This window comes from Pelophylax lessonae, assembly GCF_965119305.1.
Source record: "Pelophylax lessonae genome assembly, chromosome: 3".
Taxonomy (NCBI): domain Eukaryota; kingdom Metazoa; phylum Chordata; class Amphibia; order Anura; family Ranidae; genus Pelophylax; species Pelophylax lessonae.
This window is the reverse complement of record NC_138770.1, coordinates 16,092,396-16,107,451: the sequence shown is the minus strand read 5'-3', so window position 1 is coordinate 16,107,451 and position 15,056 is coordinate 16,092,396. Positions and strand designations below refer to the sequence as shown.

At 43.6% G+C, this 15,056-nt stretch overlaps 2 protein-coding genes across 2 annotated transcripts in view; both read left to right on the top strand.

The window, feature by feature from the left end:
- The window catches only part of LOC309548758 (uncharacterized protein), a gene marked incomplete at both ends in the record, with an annotated part of 45,488 nt that extends 33,821 nt beyond the window's left edge, over positions 1-11,667 (top strand). The window contains one exon of the mRNA XM_082248707.1: positions 11,290-11,667. Within this exon, the coding sequence (XP_082104833.1) occupies positions 11,290-11,667 (378 nt within the window). The remainder of the gene's footprint in view (positions 1-11,289) is intronic.
- Positions 1-15,056, top strand: part of LOC309550230 (uncharacterized protein) — a gene marked incomplete at its 5' end in the record, with an annotated part of 1,091,635 nt that overhangs the window by 141,339 nt on the left and 935,240 nt on the right. The window lies entirely within an intron of this gene.

Below are 15,056 nucleotides of genomic sequence, written 5' to 3'. Positions count from 1 at the left end.
ATGAAGGTAATATGCTGAGTCAACAGCCTAATGACACAAATTGTCCAATATATCTGTTGAACAAACTCAGTCTTTGTGCAACGAAAAGATGATGATGTGAAGATGTGATGAAAATAAACTGGTGATGAAGTGATCACGACAAGTTGGTGACAGTTTCCCACCACCTTCTAGATGTGCTTCTTACCAGATAAAAAATGCAAAAGGGCATATAAATGATCGCTATTGAGAAACTCCTGATAACACCTCAAGAAACCCCGGGTGAATCAATTATCCCTTCACCAAATGTTCAGACAGCTCCTTACCAGATGTAAAGAAATGGAGAGCATTTCAAAAATGTTCCTTTTCTTCCTGTACTGAAATGATGGGAAAGTTTCTCCTGGCACTTGTCCTCAATTTACCATCCACAGCAATTCCACCTGCTAAGTGTCCTGTGTCCAATGGGCCTTTATGACCAATATTCCCAGAAAGCACAAGGCGATCGGCTACTTCTCCTCTACTTCTAGGCACTTTTTTCTCCTTCTCCTGCTCAGATCCACTTAGTCATACAAAAAAAAAAAATCCATTTAGACAAGAAATCCTTAATCAGGGAGGCTGTAGAGAAAGCCTGGCAGTGGAGGGATGGGGAGGAGAGTCTGGTTTGTATCCTGTGCGCTCAGCGATTCTTTCTATGGATTCCTAATGCTCTGCTGCAGCAGGATCCTCTCTTCTTCTCCTTCTTGTGCACTGCTTGACTCAGCTGACTCCTGTGCTCGGGATGCAATGCTGCCTGCACCCCGAGCACAGGAGTCAGCTGAGTCAAGCAGTGCACAAGAAGGAGAAGAAGAGAGGATCCTGCTGCAGCAGAGCTTTAGGAATCCATAGTTACATAGTTAGTGAGGTTGAAAAAAGACATCAGTCCATCCAGTTCAACCTATGATGTGTGTGTGTGTGTTTGCTTTTAACCGTACATTGTATACCCCTGTATGTTGTGGTCTTTAAGGTGCCCATCTAATAGTTTTTTGAAACTATCGATGCTCCCTGCTGATACCACTGCTTGTGGAAGAGAATTCCACATCCTTACTGCTCTTACAGTGAAGAACCCCTTACACATTTTAAGGTTAAACCGCCTTTCCTCTAGTTTTAGTGAGTGGCCACGTGTCTTATTGTATTCCCTTACTCTGAATAGTTTGTTCCTTATGCTCGGGTCACCAGTACAGTATTTGTACATTGATATCATATCCCCCCTCAATCGTCTCTTCTCCAGAGAGAATAGGTTCAGTGCTTTTAGTCTTTCATCATAGCTGATGTCCTCCATTCTCCTAATTATTTTTGTTGCCCTTCTCTGGACTCTCTCCAGTTCCAGCACATCCTTCCTGAGGACCGGTGCCCAGAACTGGACAGCATACTCCAGATGTGGCCGGACCAGAGTCTTGTAGAGCGGGAGAATAATCTCTTTATTTCTGGAGTGAATCCCCTTTTTTATACATCCCAGTATTCTGTTGGCTTTAGTTGCAGCGGCTTGGCATTGCATGCCACTGCCAAGCCTGTTGTCTACCAGTACCCCCAAGTCTTTTTCCATCCTAGACTCACCCAGAGGTTCCCCCCTAGTGAGTAGCTTGCTTTCTGGTTTCTGGCCCCCAAGTGCATTACTTTACATTTTTCAACATTAAACCTCATCTGCCATGTAGTTGCCCACCCCGTTATTTTGCTCAGGTCCGCTTGTAAGGTTTCCACATCCTGCATAGAAGATATTGGCATGCTTAGTTTAGTATCATCCGCAAATACTGAGATTGTACTAGATATCCCCTCCTCTAGATCATTTATGAATAAATTAAACAGGATTGGTCCCAGGACAGAACCCTGGGGGACCCCACTTTCCACACCCGCCCAATCCGAGTACTCCCCATTAATCATCACCCTCTGGACTCTCCCCTGGAGCCAGTTCTCTATCCAGGTACTCACCTTATGGTCCATACCTACCTTCCTTAGTTTGTACAGTAAGCGTTTGTGGGGAACGGTGTCAAAGGCCTTTGCAAAGTCCAGATACACCACATCCACAGGCTTACCTTTATCTAGGTGGCAGCTCACTTCATCGTAGAAGGTAAGTAGATTGGTTTGGCAAGAACGATTTTTCATAAATCCATGCTGATTACTACTAATAATACTGTTCATTACTAAAGTCTTGTATGTGGTCCCTTTAACATCCCCTCCAAAATCTTGCAGACTACAGATGTTAGGCTGCCCGGCCTATAGTTACCCGGGTTACACCTCTGCCCCTTTTTAAATATTGGTACCACGTTGGCTTTTTTCCAATCGGCTGGCACCATACCCGTCTGTAAACTATCCTTAAAGATCAAGAATAATGGTCTGGCAATCACCTGGCTGAGCTCTTTAAGAACCCTCGGGTGCAAGCCATCCGATCCCGGTGATTTATTTATGTTAAGTTTCATAGAAAGAACCGCTGAGCGCACAGGATACAAACCAGACTCTCCTCCCCATCCCTCCACTGCCAGGCTTTCTCTACAGCCTCCCTTTTTCAGGATTTCTTGTCTAAATGGATTTTTTTTTTGTATGACTAAGTGGATCTGAGCAGGAGAAGGAGAAAAAAGTGCCTAGAAGTAGAGGAGAAGTAGCCGATCGCCTTGTGCTTTCTGGGAATATTGGTCATAAAGGCCCATTGGACACAGGACACTTAGCAGGTGGAATTGCTGTGGATGGTAAATTGAGGACAAGTGCCAGGAGAAACTTTCCCATCATTTCAGTACAGGAAGAAAAGGAACATTTTTGAAATGCTCTCCATTTCTTTACAGTAAGGAGCTGTCTGAACATTTGGTGAAGGGATAATTGATTCACCTTGAGTTTCTTGAGGTGTTATCAGGAGTTTCTCAATAGCGATCATTTATATGCCCTTTTGCATTTTTTATCTGGTAAGAAGCACATCTAGAAGGTGGTGGGAAACTGCCACCAACTTGTCATGATCACTTCATCACCAGTTTATTTTCATCACATCTTCACATCATCATCTTTTCATTGCACAAAGACTGAGTTTGTTCAACAGATATATTGGACAATTTGTGTCATTAGGCTGTAGACTCAGCATATTACCTTCATTGTTTTATATTGTATCTCACCCGGTGTACAATTTACTGAGTTTTGGATATTTTCTTTGGACTTTTATGTGTGGTCACGGTGTTGACTTAGCACATGTTTGAACACTTATCAATTATTGTTTGAATTGTTATCACGTGGTGGATTATATATTGCAATTTTGTATATATATAAATGTTTATTTATTTATATGAACTCTGATCACATTGTAGAGCACCAATTAACTTTCACATACATTAATTTCCACACATTGGATCTTGGTAGCAGCACAACTTTATTATTAGCGCACTTTTTTCCATTTTTCATGACATCAATTTTACCTCTATTAATAAAACACAGTCCTGACCAGAGAGGTGAGGAGGATTCTGGGAGGTCACATGACATCCCTCTTACCTCTATTAATAAAACACAGACCTGACCAGAGAGGTGAGGAGGATTCTGGGAGGTCACATGACATCACTCTTATCTAGTCTGGTCAATAGACCATGTTCTTATTATAGACATGTAGATGATGTCAGATGATTGATATCGGTTTATCTTTCTCCTGATCTGTAGGATTATGTTGTAGTGAAGGAGTCTAGTGGAGAGCCAATCTCAGGAGGATGGAGGAGGACCCAAATCCCCACCATGGTGCCTCCACCTCGTTCTCCGATAACTGAGAGGAACAGAGAGCAGAAGATCCTGGAACTGACCACCATGATGGTCCATCTGCTGACAGGAGAGGTGAGCGGTGCTGGGAATTCTGGGACATTATCCAGTAACAGACAAGGGTTGTGTCTGGATGGTGACTGTATCATTGTGTGTGTCAGGTTCCTATAAGGTGTCAGGATGTCACTGTCTATTTCTCCATGGAGGAGTGGGAGTATTTAGAAGGACACAAGGATCTCTACAAGGACGTCATGATGGAGAATCAGCCGCCCTTCACATCACCGGGTAAGAGGAGACTTTATTGTAAAGGAGAGAGCAGTACGGAGGATTCACCTAGATCCCCCATCATCTGATAAACACATAGAAACAATGTATTCAGTCAGTGTGTGTGTTTCCTACAGATGGATCCAGTAATGGGAATCCACCAGAGAGATGTCCCCATCCTCTGTATTCCCGGGATTCCACACAGGAAGGTCACACCATCCCTCACCATCATCAGGTAGATGAGGAACAATCACTGATAGTATCATTAGGATCTGTACATTATCTGCATTGTTACCATTGAAGTCATTTTTATTATATATTCAGAGTGGAAACCTGAGAGATTCTAAAGTTGAGGTTAAAGAAGAGATAAAAGAGGAGGATGATGAGGATGGGGTGATGGAGGAGTCAGAGATTCTAAAGGAACACAAAGATCTGTATCAGGACACCATGGTGGAATCATCCAGCTACAGAAACCCACCAGAGAGATGTCCCCGTCCTCTGTATTCCCGGGATTCCACACAGGAAGGTCACACCATCCCTCAATGTTACAAGGTTGGTGGATTGGAGCATCTAGAACATGGACTTCTGGAGAGGATGTGTTTTTTTTTTATAATATCACAATGCTAAAGCTTATAACTTTCAGATGATATTCTCTCTCATTTTCTTGGTTTAGAGTGGAGATCCAATCGATATAGAATTTGAGGTTAAAGCAGAAGAAGAAGAGATATATGTGAAGGATGATCAGCAGTCTATGGAGGAGGATGGAATAAAGGGGACATTTATAGAGGAGGACACTCCTACAGAGATCAGCACAGGTTGGTCATTACCACTAAATACATACATGACATAAATACATGTAATCCACCACTGGTTACTGAATACCAATATTATGAGTCCTGACCCCTGCACTATATACTCTATGTTGTACATTACATACTTCTGCTCTATCCCCTCTTCCCACTGCTACAGTATCTCACAAAAGTAAGTACTCCCTTCACATTTTTGTACATATTTAATTCTATCTTTTCATGTGACAACACTGAAGAAATGACACTTTGCTACAATGTAAAGTAGTGAGTGTACAGCTTGTATAACAGTGTAAATTTGCTGTCCCCTCAAAAAAACTCAACACACAGTCATTAATGTCTAAACCGCTGGCAACAAAAGTGAGTACACCTCTAAGTGAAAATGTCCAAATTTGGGCCCAAATTGTGAATATTTTTTGTGGCCACCATTATTTTCCCCTCTTGGGCATGGCATTCACCAGAGCTTCACAGGTTGCCACTGGAGTCCTCTTCCACTCCTCTATGACGACATCACAGAGCTGGTGGTTGTTAGAGACCTTGTGCTCCTCCACCTTCCGTTTGAGGATGCCCCACAGATGCTCAATAGGGTTTAGGTCTGGAGACATGCTTGGCCAGTCCATCATCTTTAGCCTCAGCTTCTTTAGCAAGGCAGGGGTTTGCATCTTTCTCTCAAAGGAACAAATGTACTTAGTGAACAACTCCAAAAATTTGCGAAAGAGTATTTAAACTAGGAGGGGGGGGGGCAAAAGAGTGAAAATACAAGAGTCCAATTGCCCCCCGAAACAATGCCAGAACAGGTCAGAAGCACAGAGGTTAAGAAATGATAAGCTCAGAGTCCTGTCTACAAATGCTCGCAGTTTAGGTAAAAAAATCAATGAACTTGGGTCAATAATGGCATCTGAGAATGTAGATTTAGTGGCTGTTACGGAGACATGGTTTAATGAAAGAAATGACTGGGACATAACCATACCAGGGTACTCTTTATACAGAAGAGACAGAGAAGGCAAGAAAGGAGGAGGAGTGGCCCTGTATGTGAAAGATAGCATTAAATCTAACCTAATACAAGTTGGTGAGGCCAACATAGAGTCAGTTTGGGTTACGTTGCAGTTTGCTAATCATGCAGTAACTCGTGTAGGTGTGATATATAGACCACCTGGTCAAGTTAAAGAACTAGATGATCTACTAGTTGAAGAAATAGCTAAAATGACAATGAAAGGAGAAGTTATCATTATGGGAGATTTCAATCTTCCAGATATAAACTGGAAAACCAAAATAGCAAGTTCTACCAGGAGTACAAATATTCTAAATTCCCTACTGGGGTTGTCTCTGCAACAAGTGGTTGAGGAGCCAACCCGGAGGGAGGCCATTTTGGATTTGGTATTCACAAATGGGGATTCGGTATATGATGTCATTGTAGGCGAAACCTTGGGATCTAGTGATCACCAGTCAGTGTGGTTTAATATAAGAACTGTGAAAGAGTCACACCACACAAAAACAAAAGTTTTAGATTTTAGAAAAACAGACTTTTCAAAAATGAAATTAGTCATAAATGAGTCCTTATCAGACTGGAACGGATTACATGGAGTCCAGGAGAAATGGGACTACTTAAAAGGTGCATTATTGAAGGCAACAGAAAATTGCATTAGACTTGTCAGTAAAAGCAAAAAAAGGAAGAGACCACTGTGGTACTCAGCAGAAGTGGCCCAAATCATTAAAAATAAAAAGCTAGCATTTTGTAATTATAAAAAAACCCAGAGCAATGAAGATAAGGAAATCTACAAGATTAGGCAGAAAGAGGCCAAGCAAGTTATAAGAACTTCTAAAGCGCAGACAGAAGAAAAACTAGCTCAGTCTATGAAAAAGGGGGATAAGACATTCTTCAGATATATAAATGAAAAAAGGAAATTAAAACAAGGAATAACTAAATTAAAAACAAAGGACGGAAGGTATGTAGAAGAGAATAAAGGGCTAGCCGACTGCCTTAATAAATACTTCTGTTCAGTTTTTACAGAAGAAAAAGAAGGAGAAGGACCTCCACTTGAAAGGATGACTAATGAATCGTTTGATGCATGTGTCTTTACAGAGGAAGACGTTCTAAGATTGCTGTCTAAAGTGAAGACAAATAAGTCACAGGGTCCTGATGAGATACACCCAAGATTATTAAAAGAGCTTAGTGGTGAGCTGGCAAAACCATTAACAGATCTATTTAACCAATCATTAGTAACAGGAGTCATCCCGGAAGATTGGAAATTGGCAAATGTCGTGCCCATTCACAAGAAAGGTAGTAGGGAGGAATCGAGCAACTATAGACCAGTGAGTCTGACATCAATAGTAGGCAAATTAATGGAAACCCTATTAAAGGATAGGATTGTGGAACATCTTAAATCCCATGGATTGCAAGATGAAAAACAACATGGGTTTACTTCAGGGAGATCATGTCAAACAAATCTTATAGATTTTTTTGACTGGGTGACTAAAATAATAGACGGTGGAGGTGCAGTAGACATTGCATATCTAGATTTTAGTAAGGCTTTTGACACTGTCCCACATAGAAGACTTATCAATAAACTACAGTCATTGAGCATGGACTTCCATATTGTTGAGTGGATTAGGCAGTGGCTGAGTGACAGACAACAGAGGGTTGTAGTCAATGGAGAACATTCAGAACAAGGTCATGTTACCAGTGGGGTACCTCAGGGATCTGTACTGGGACCAATTTTGTTTAATATCTTTCATAAGTGATATTGCAAAAGGCCTCGATGGTAAGGTTTGTCTTTTTGCTGATGACACAAAGATATGTAACAGGGTTGATGTTCCTGGAGGGAAACGCCAAATGGAAAAGGATTTAGGAAAACTAGAAGAATGGTCAGAACTCTGGCAACTGAAATTTAATGTGGATAAGTGCAAGATAATGCACCTGGGGCGTAAAAACCCAAGGGCAGAATATAGAATATTTGACACAGTCCTGACCTCAGTATCTGAGGAAAGGGATTTAGGAGTAATTATTTCAGAAGACTTAAAGGTGGGAAGACAATGTAATAGAGCAGCACGAAATGCCAGCAGAATGCTTGGATGTATAGGGAGAGGTATAAGCAGTAGAAAGAGAGAAGTGCTTATGCCGCTGTACAGAACACTGGTGAGACCTCACTTGGAGTATTGTGCGCAGTACTGGAGGCCATATCTCCAGAAGGATATAGATACTCTAGAGAGAGTTCAGAGAAGAGCTACTAAACTAGTACATGGATTGCAGGAAAAAACTTACCAGGAAAGGTTAAAGGACCTTAACATGTATAGCTTGGAAGAAAGAAGAGACAGAGGGGATATGATAGAAACTTTTAAATACATAAAGGGAATCAACTCGGTAAAGGAGGAGAGCATATTTAAAAGAAGAAAAACTACCACAAGAGGACACAGTTTTAAATTACAGGGGCAAAGTTTTAAAAGTAATATGAGGAAGTATTACTTTACTCTGAGAGAGTAGTGGATGCATGGAATAACCTTCCTGCAGAAGTGGTAGCTGCAAATACAGTGAAGGAGTTTAAGCATGCATGGGATAGGCATAAGGCTATCCTTCATATAAGATAGGGCCAGGGACTATTCATAGGATTCAGATATATTGGGCAGACTAGATGGGCCAAATGGTTCTTATCTGCCGACACATTCTATGTTTCTATGGTTGTCTTGGAGGTGTGTTTGGTGTCGTTATCATGTTGGAATATTCCGCTGTGGCCCAGTCTCTGAAGGGAGGGGATCATGCTCTGCTTCAGTATGTCACAGTACATGTTGGCATTCATCGTTCCCTCAATAAACTGTAGCTCCCCAGTGCAGGCAGCACTCATGCAGCCCCAGACCATGACACTCCCACCACCATGCTTGACTGTAGGCAAGACACACTTGTCTTTGTACTCCTCACCTGGTTACCGCCACACACGCTTCACACCATCTGAACCAAATAAGTTTATCTTGGTCTCATCAGACCACAGGACATGGTTCCAGTAATCCATGTCCTTAGTCTGCTTGTCTTCAGCAAACTGCTTGCGGGCTTTCTTGTGCATCATCTTTAGAAGAGGCTTCCTTCTGGGATGACAGCCATGCAGACCAATTTGATGCAGTGTGCGGCGTATGGTCTGAGCACTGACAGGCTGACCCCCCACCCCTTCAACCTCTGCAGCAATGCTGGCAGCACTCATACGTCTATTTCCCAAAGACAACCTCTGGATATGACACTGAGCACGTGCACTCAACTTCTTTGGTCAACCATGGTGAGGCCTGTTCTGAGTGGAACCTGTCCTGTTAAACTGCTATATGGTCTTGGCCACCGTGCTGCAGCTCAGTTTCAGGGTCTTGGCAATCTTCTTATAGCCTAGGCTATCTTTATGTAGAGCAACAATTCTTTTTTTCAGATCCTCAGGGAGTTCTTTGCCATGAGGTGCCATGTTGAACTTCCAGTGACCAGTATGAGAGAGTGAGAGCGATAACACCAAATTTAACACACCTGCCCCCCATTCACACCTGAGATCTTGTAACACTAAAGAGTCACATGACACCGGGGAGTGAAAATGGCTAATTGGGCCCAAATTTGGACATTTTCACTTAGGGGTGTACTTACTTTTGTTGCCAGCGGTTTAGACATTAATGGCTGTGTTTTGAGCTATTTTGAGGGGACAGCAAATTTACACTGTTATACAAGCTGTACACTCACTACTTTACATTGTAGCAAAGTGTCATTTCTTCAGTGTTGTCACATGAAAAGATAGAATAAAATATTTACAGAAATGTGAGGGGTGTACTTACTTTTGTCAGATACTGTATACACATAATATGGATTCTCTTTGTTACGCCCATTTCATACCAGCTGGACATTTATATCTGTTGAAAAAATCAAATGAAAATGAAAATAAATTTCTTCCCCCAAATCTGTAGACAATAAGTGGGAAATAATCATCCAATCTGTGCGATATCACCGCGCCGTGTAACAATCAGACTTACAATTCAAAAATATGAAATCTATTAAACAGTGTCAGGATATGAATAAATAGTAATGTGATCGTCCAATAAGAGGATAGAAATGTGTGTCATCAGTCTGGGCCAATATAAATGATAAAGTGCGAGTGCAGAAATTGCAGATGAGAAAGGTGCTGGTGGTCACTCCCACTCACCGTACCATCTGACTCCTTTGTTACCAGTGAGTCCCACAGATCCCTGTGGGAAGTGTGGGACTTCTTGTGTTGGGAAGATGGCAATGAGTGATAGAGGGGGAGGGGACACTCGTCCTAAAATCCCCTCATCACTGTCACTCCTATAAAAGACATTTCTCGTTGTTTCCTCACTCTCTGACTAAGGTCTATGAATAAAGAAATGAACTGGTAGGAGATCAGAGGCCCATTTACTAGTTACCTTGAGGGGGGAATTGTAAGATCCTCAGAGACAAAGCTGCCTGATGTGGGCGGAGTCCTGGTTTAGGGGAACCAATCTGCTGATGTCTAGTAATAATCTTTGTATTTCTATTTTAGTACATGGACGGGAGATGAGGAAAACCTCAGAGGATTGTCTCACTTTGTCTCCAGACTGTAAAGTAGAAGATGAGGACATCACACAGTATAGTCCAGGAGAAAACCCGGCTACCTCAAATGTCCATCCGGCACCACACAGTGTAGATGGACCATCGTATTCCTCTTATCCTGAGGAACCTCAGACTGTGAGGGACAGTGCCGGACCATCGTATTCCTCTTATCCTGAGGAACCTCAGACTGTGAGGGACAGTGCCGCACCATCGTATTCCTCTTATCCTGAGGAACCTCAGACTGTGAGGGACGGTGCCGGACCATCGTATTCCTCTTATCCTGAGGAACCTCAAACTGTGAGGGACAGTGCCGGACCATCATATTCCTCTTATCCTGAGGAACCTCAGACCATGAGGGACGGTGCCAGACCATTGTATTCCTCTTATCCTGAGGAACCTCAGACTGTGAGGGACGGTGCCGTCCTTACAACAGATAAGAGGTTCCCCTGTACTGAGTGCGGGAAAGGTTTCCACTCTAAATCCAGACTTATTGTACATAAAAGATCTCACACGGGGGAGAAGCCGTATTCCTGTCCTGAGTGCGGGAAATGTTTTTCATTAAAACACCATCTTTCCACACATCAGAGATCTCACACTGGTGAGAAGCCGTATTCCTGTCCTGAGTGTGGCAAATGTTTTTCAGAGCAGTTCAGTCTTTCCAGACATCAGAGATTGCACACTGGTGTGAAGTCGTATTCCTGTCCTGAGTGCGGGAAATGTTTTTCACAGAAGTCATATCTTTCCACACATCAGAGATTGCACACTGGTGAGAAGCCATATTCCTGTCCTGAGTGCGGGAAATGTTTTTTAACAAAGTCCAATCTTTCCACGCATCAGAGATTGCACATTGGTGAGAAGCCATATTCCTGTCCTCAGTGCTGGAAATGTTTTTTAAATAAGTCCACTCTTTCCACACATCAGGTATTGCACACGCGGGAAAAGCCATTCTCCTGTTCTGAGTGTGGGAAATGTTTTTCAGTGAAGTCCAATCTTACCACACATCAGAGATTGCACACTGGTGAGAAGCCGTATTCCTGTCCTGAGTGTGGGAAATGTTTTGTGCAGAAGTCCAATCTTTCCAGACATCAGAGATTGCACACTGGTGAGAAGCCGTATTCCTGTCCTGAGTGCGGGAAATGTTTTTCACGCAAGTCACATCTTTCCATGCATCAGAGAGTTCACACAGGGGAGAAGTTGTATTCCTGTTCTGAGTGCGGGAAATGTTTTTCAGAGAAGTCCAGTCTTTACAGACATCAGAGATCTCACACGGGTGAGAAGATATATTCCTGTTCTGAGTGAGGGAAATGTTCCTCGCTGAATTCCTGTCTTCCTGTACATTAGGGATCCCACACAACCCTGGAGGTGTATTAGTGCCTTGAGTGCGGGAAATGTCTTCTATATGAATGTTGGTGGACATGTGGGGAAGAAGCACACCCTGATATACACCTCAGATATACTCCATGGCTGATCTTCATCATGTAAGAAACCCTTCATAAGGAGATCAGAGATCACCAAAGACATGGATGAAGTGTTGTCCCGTGTTGGCCATTGATAGCAGGAGAAAAATAAAAATGGAGTCCTTACCTTTCATTGGCTGAGTACATTTTGTGCGGAAAGATTTCACAAACACTTACAGATCTGGTTGTTATAAATGTGTTGATGAAATGTGACCCGCATTCCCCCAGTCATGGTGAATTGGGATTTCCTATAATGGTCAGTTCCATCTAGTGGCCATAATGTGCTTTCCTGACAGATGTCCATGGCAGCATACGTTTGGGTAGCCCCACCCTCGTTCCTCCCCTATAAGACCCCACCCCCATAAATGTTCAGGATAAGCCAATGGCTGCGTTCCTTTTTTGTCCTCCTCACTTATAGGTCCATTTCTGTATGAAGTTTTCCTACCTATTGGAAGTATTGGTGGGTGGGTCTGGTGCTGGGCAGCTGTGCGGGATGTCAGGAGCTTCCTTTGGTATCCAGAAGTCTTCCAGGATGTCCCGAGTGGTCATTGAGTCCCCAGCTATCAGCGGGGTGGTGTTATGGCACACATATGTAGAGGATCCATGCCTGGAGAGTGGGCCCTGCCATCGGCGGCCATTTGCATTGGCTGGGAGCCCAGCTGTTAGTGGGGGGCCATTAAGTGTTAGACACATCAAATTCGTTTCGGTGCGAATACAAATTCCAACAAATTTTTGGTTATTCCTAGATTCGGATGTATCCAAATTTCCAAATAAAATTGCAATGAATCTCATTGAAATCTGTTAAAATTTGTTTCATTTATTCATTTTCTAACGAATTCCAACTTTTCAGAACGATTTGAATTCAGAGCAGTCAAAAAAAACGATTGACCGATGCAAATTCTGTGTGAAGAAATAGCTGGTTGTTAACCACTTAAGCCCCGGAGGATTTGGCTGCTAAAAGACCAGGGGGTATTTTGCGATTCGGCACTGCGTGACTTTAACGGACAATTGCGCGGTCGTGCGACGCTGTACCTAAACGAATTTGACGTCCTTTTTTTCCCACAAACAGAGCTTTATTTTGGTGGTATTTGATCACCTGTGCGATTTTTTGATCATGCGCTATAAACAAAAAAAGAGCGTCAATTTTGCAAAAATAACAATATTTTTTACATTTTTTTATATGAAATTCCCCCCCAAAAAAAGTAAAAATCTAAACTTTTTAACATTTTCGGCCAATTTGTTTTATGCTACATATGTTTGGTAAAAAAAATCGCAAAAAGCGCATTTTGATTGGTTTGCGCAAAAGTTATCGCATTTACTAACAAAGGGAAAGATTTTTGTCATTTTTGTTGTTTTTTTTTTTTTAATGCGTAATGGCGGCGATCTGCGATTTTTTTTTTTTTTGCGGTACTGCGACATTATGGCGGACAGATCGGACCCTTGACTGACATTTTTGACACTTTTGGGGTTACCAGTGACATTTCTAAAGTAATCAGTGCTATATATATGCACTGTTACTGTAAAATTACACTGGCAGTGAAGGGGTTAACTTTATTTGAGAGGGAGGGGCTGTGTGTGTCCCTAGGGGCGCGGTTCTAACTGTGATTGGCTGTGGCTTGAGCTGTAGGAACACTGATCAACGGTCCTACTTAGTAGAACCGTATGATCACTATTTCTACACAGGGGAGAATGACAGGCGGCTTGTTTACACAGCCTGCCTGCCTGCCTTTCTCCCTCTCCCCCGACGATCGCAGAGTGACTGGCGGACATCGGGTCCGCCGGTCACACACGCGGGGGGGTCCGTGACCGTGCGGGAGCGCAGCGCCGGCGGCGCGCACTCGCTCCCCAGAGCCTCACAGGCTAGTGACGTACCAATACGTCACTCTGCCTGTGAGGGGCTGACCGCCGCAGTATATGTACTTGCGGCGGTCGGCAAGCGGTTAAGCAGCAAGCCGGGAAGCCGTCCGCCCTCATCCTTACCAACCATGACTCAGCTGTCAGCGGGCTTCCCCACTGACAGATGAATGTAAAGACAAGAATGCCGGCATTGCCCGGCAATAGAAAAAAATGGCGTGGTTCCCCCCCAGTCCATACCAGGCCCTTAGGAGCCAAAATAAAAAAAAAAAAAAAAAAAAAAAAACAGTGGGAGTTCTCCCCTAAAATCCATACCACATCCCGGCATGCAGCCTGGCAGGTCAAGAAAGGGACGAGTGAAGGCCCCCCTCCTTAACAATACCAGCCCACATGTCCTCAAAATGGAGGGGTGGGTGCTTTGGGGAAGCTCAGACCGCCCACCCCACCTTACCTTGTCCCCATGTTGATGGGGACAAGGGCCTCTTCCCCACAACATGGCCTGTGCTTGTGGGGTCAGCAGGCAGGGGACTTGTCGTAATCTGAAAGCCCCTTTTCCCAAGGGGGCCCCCAGATCCCACCCCCCATGTGAATTAGTATCAGGACCGTATAGTGTGATTACTGCAGTGTCAGCGCTGGAACTTTGGTGTTATCGGGACCATATTACCTGTACCTATTCACCAAAAATTGTTAAAAAGTAATAGAAACACACAATTTTTGAAAAATCCTTTAATAAAAAATAACTACTGTAGGCTCCTCCTCCATTTGACATTTCTTACATGGGTAAGGGGCGGGGTCACCTGTCTACATCACCTGGTGACACTGCCTCCTTCTGATACCATGGATCGGAGCATGCTGGGTCCCTAATGTCAAAAGGGGCGGTGCCACCAGGTGATGTAGACAGGTGGCCCCGCCCCTTACCTATATAAAAGATATGAAACGGGGAGCCTGCAGTAGGCAGAGGGCTTCCATGACGGTGAGAGCATCTTTTTGTTATTTATTTTTTCGGGTGCGGCGGGCGTTGTGATTGATAATGGATGTACATCGGGGGGAGGTTGGATTTTATTTTTTAATAAACGATTTTTCAAAAATTGTGTGTGTGTTTTTATTACTTTTTGACACTTTTTTGGTGAACAGGTACTATGGTCCTGATACTCATTCACATGGGGGGGGGGGCAGGATCTGGGGGCCCCCTTGGTAAAATGGGCTTTCAGATTACAACAAGCCCCCTGCCTGCAGACCCCCACAACCACAGGTCATGGTTGTGGGGAAGAGACCCTTGTCCCTAACAACATGGGGACAAGGGTGCTTTGGCGTGGGGGGGGGCAGAGCTGCCCCAAAGCACCCACTTTCCCCCCCCCATTTTGAAGGCATGTGGTC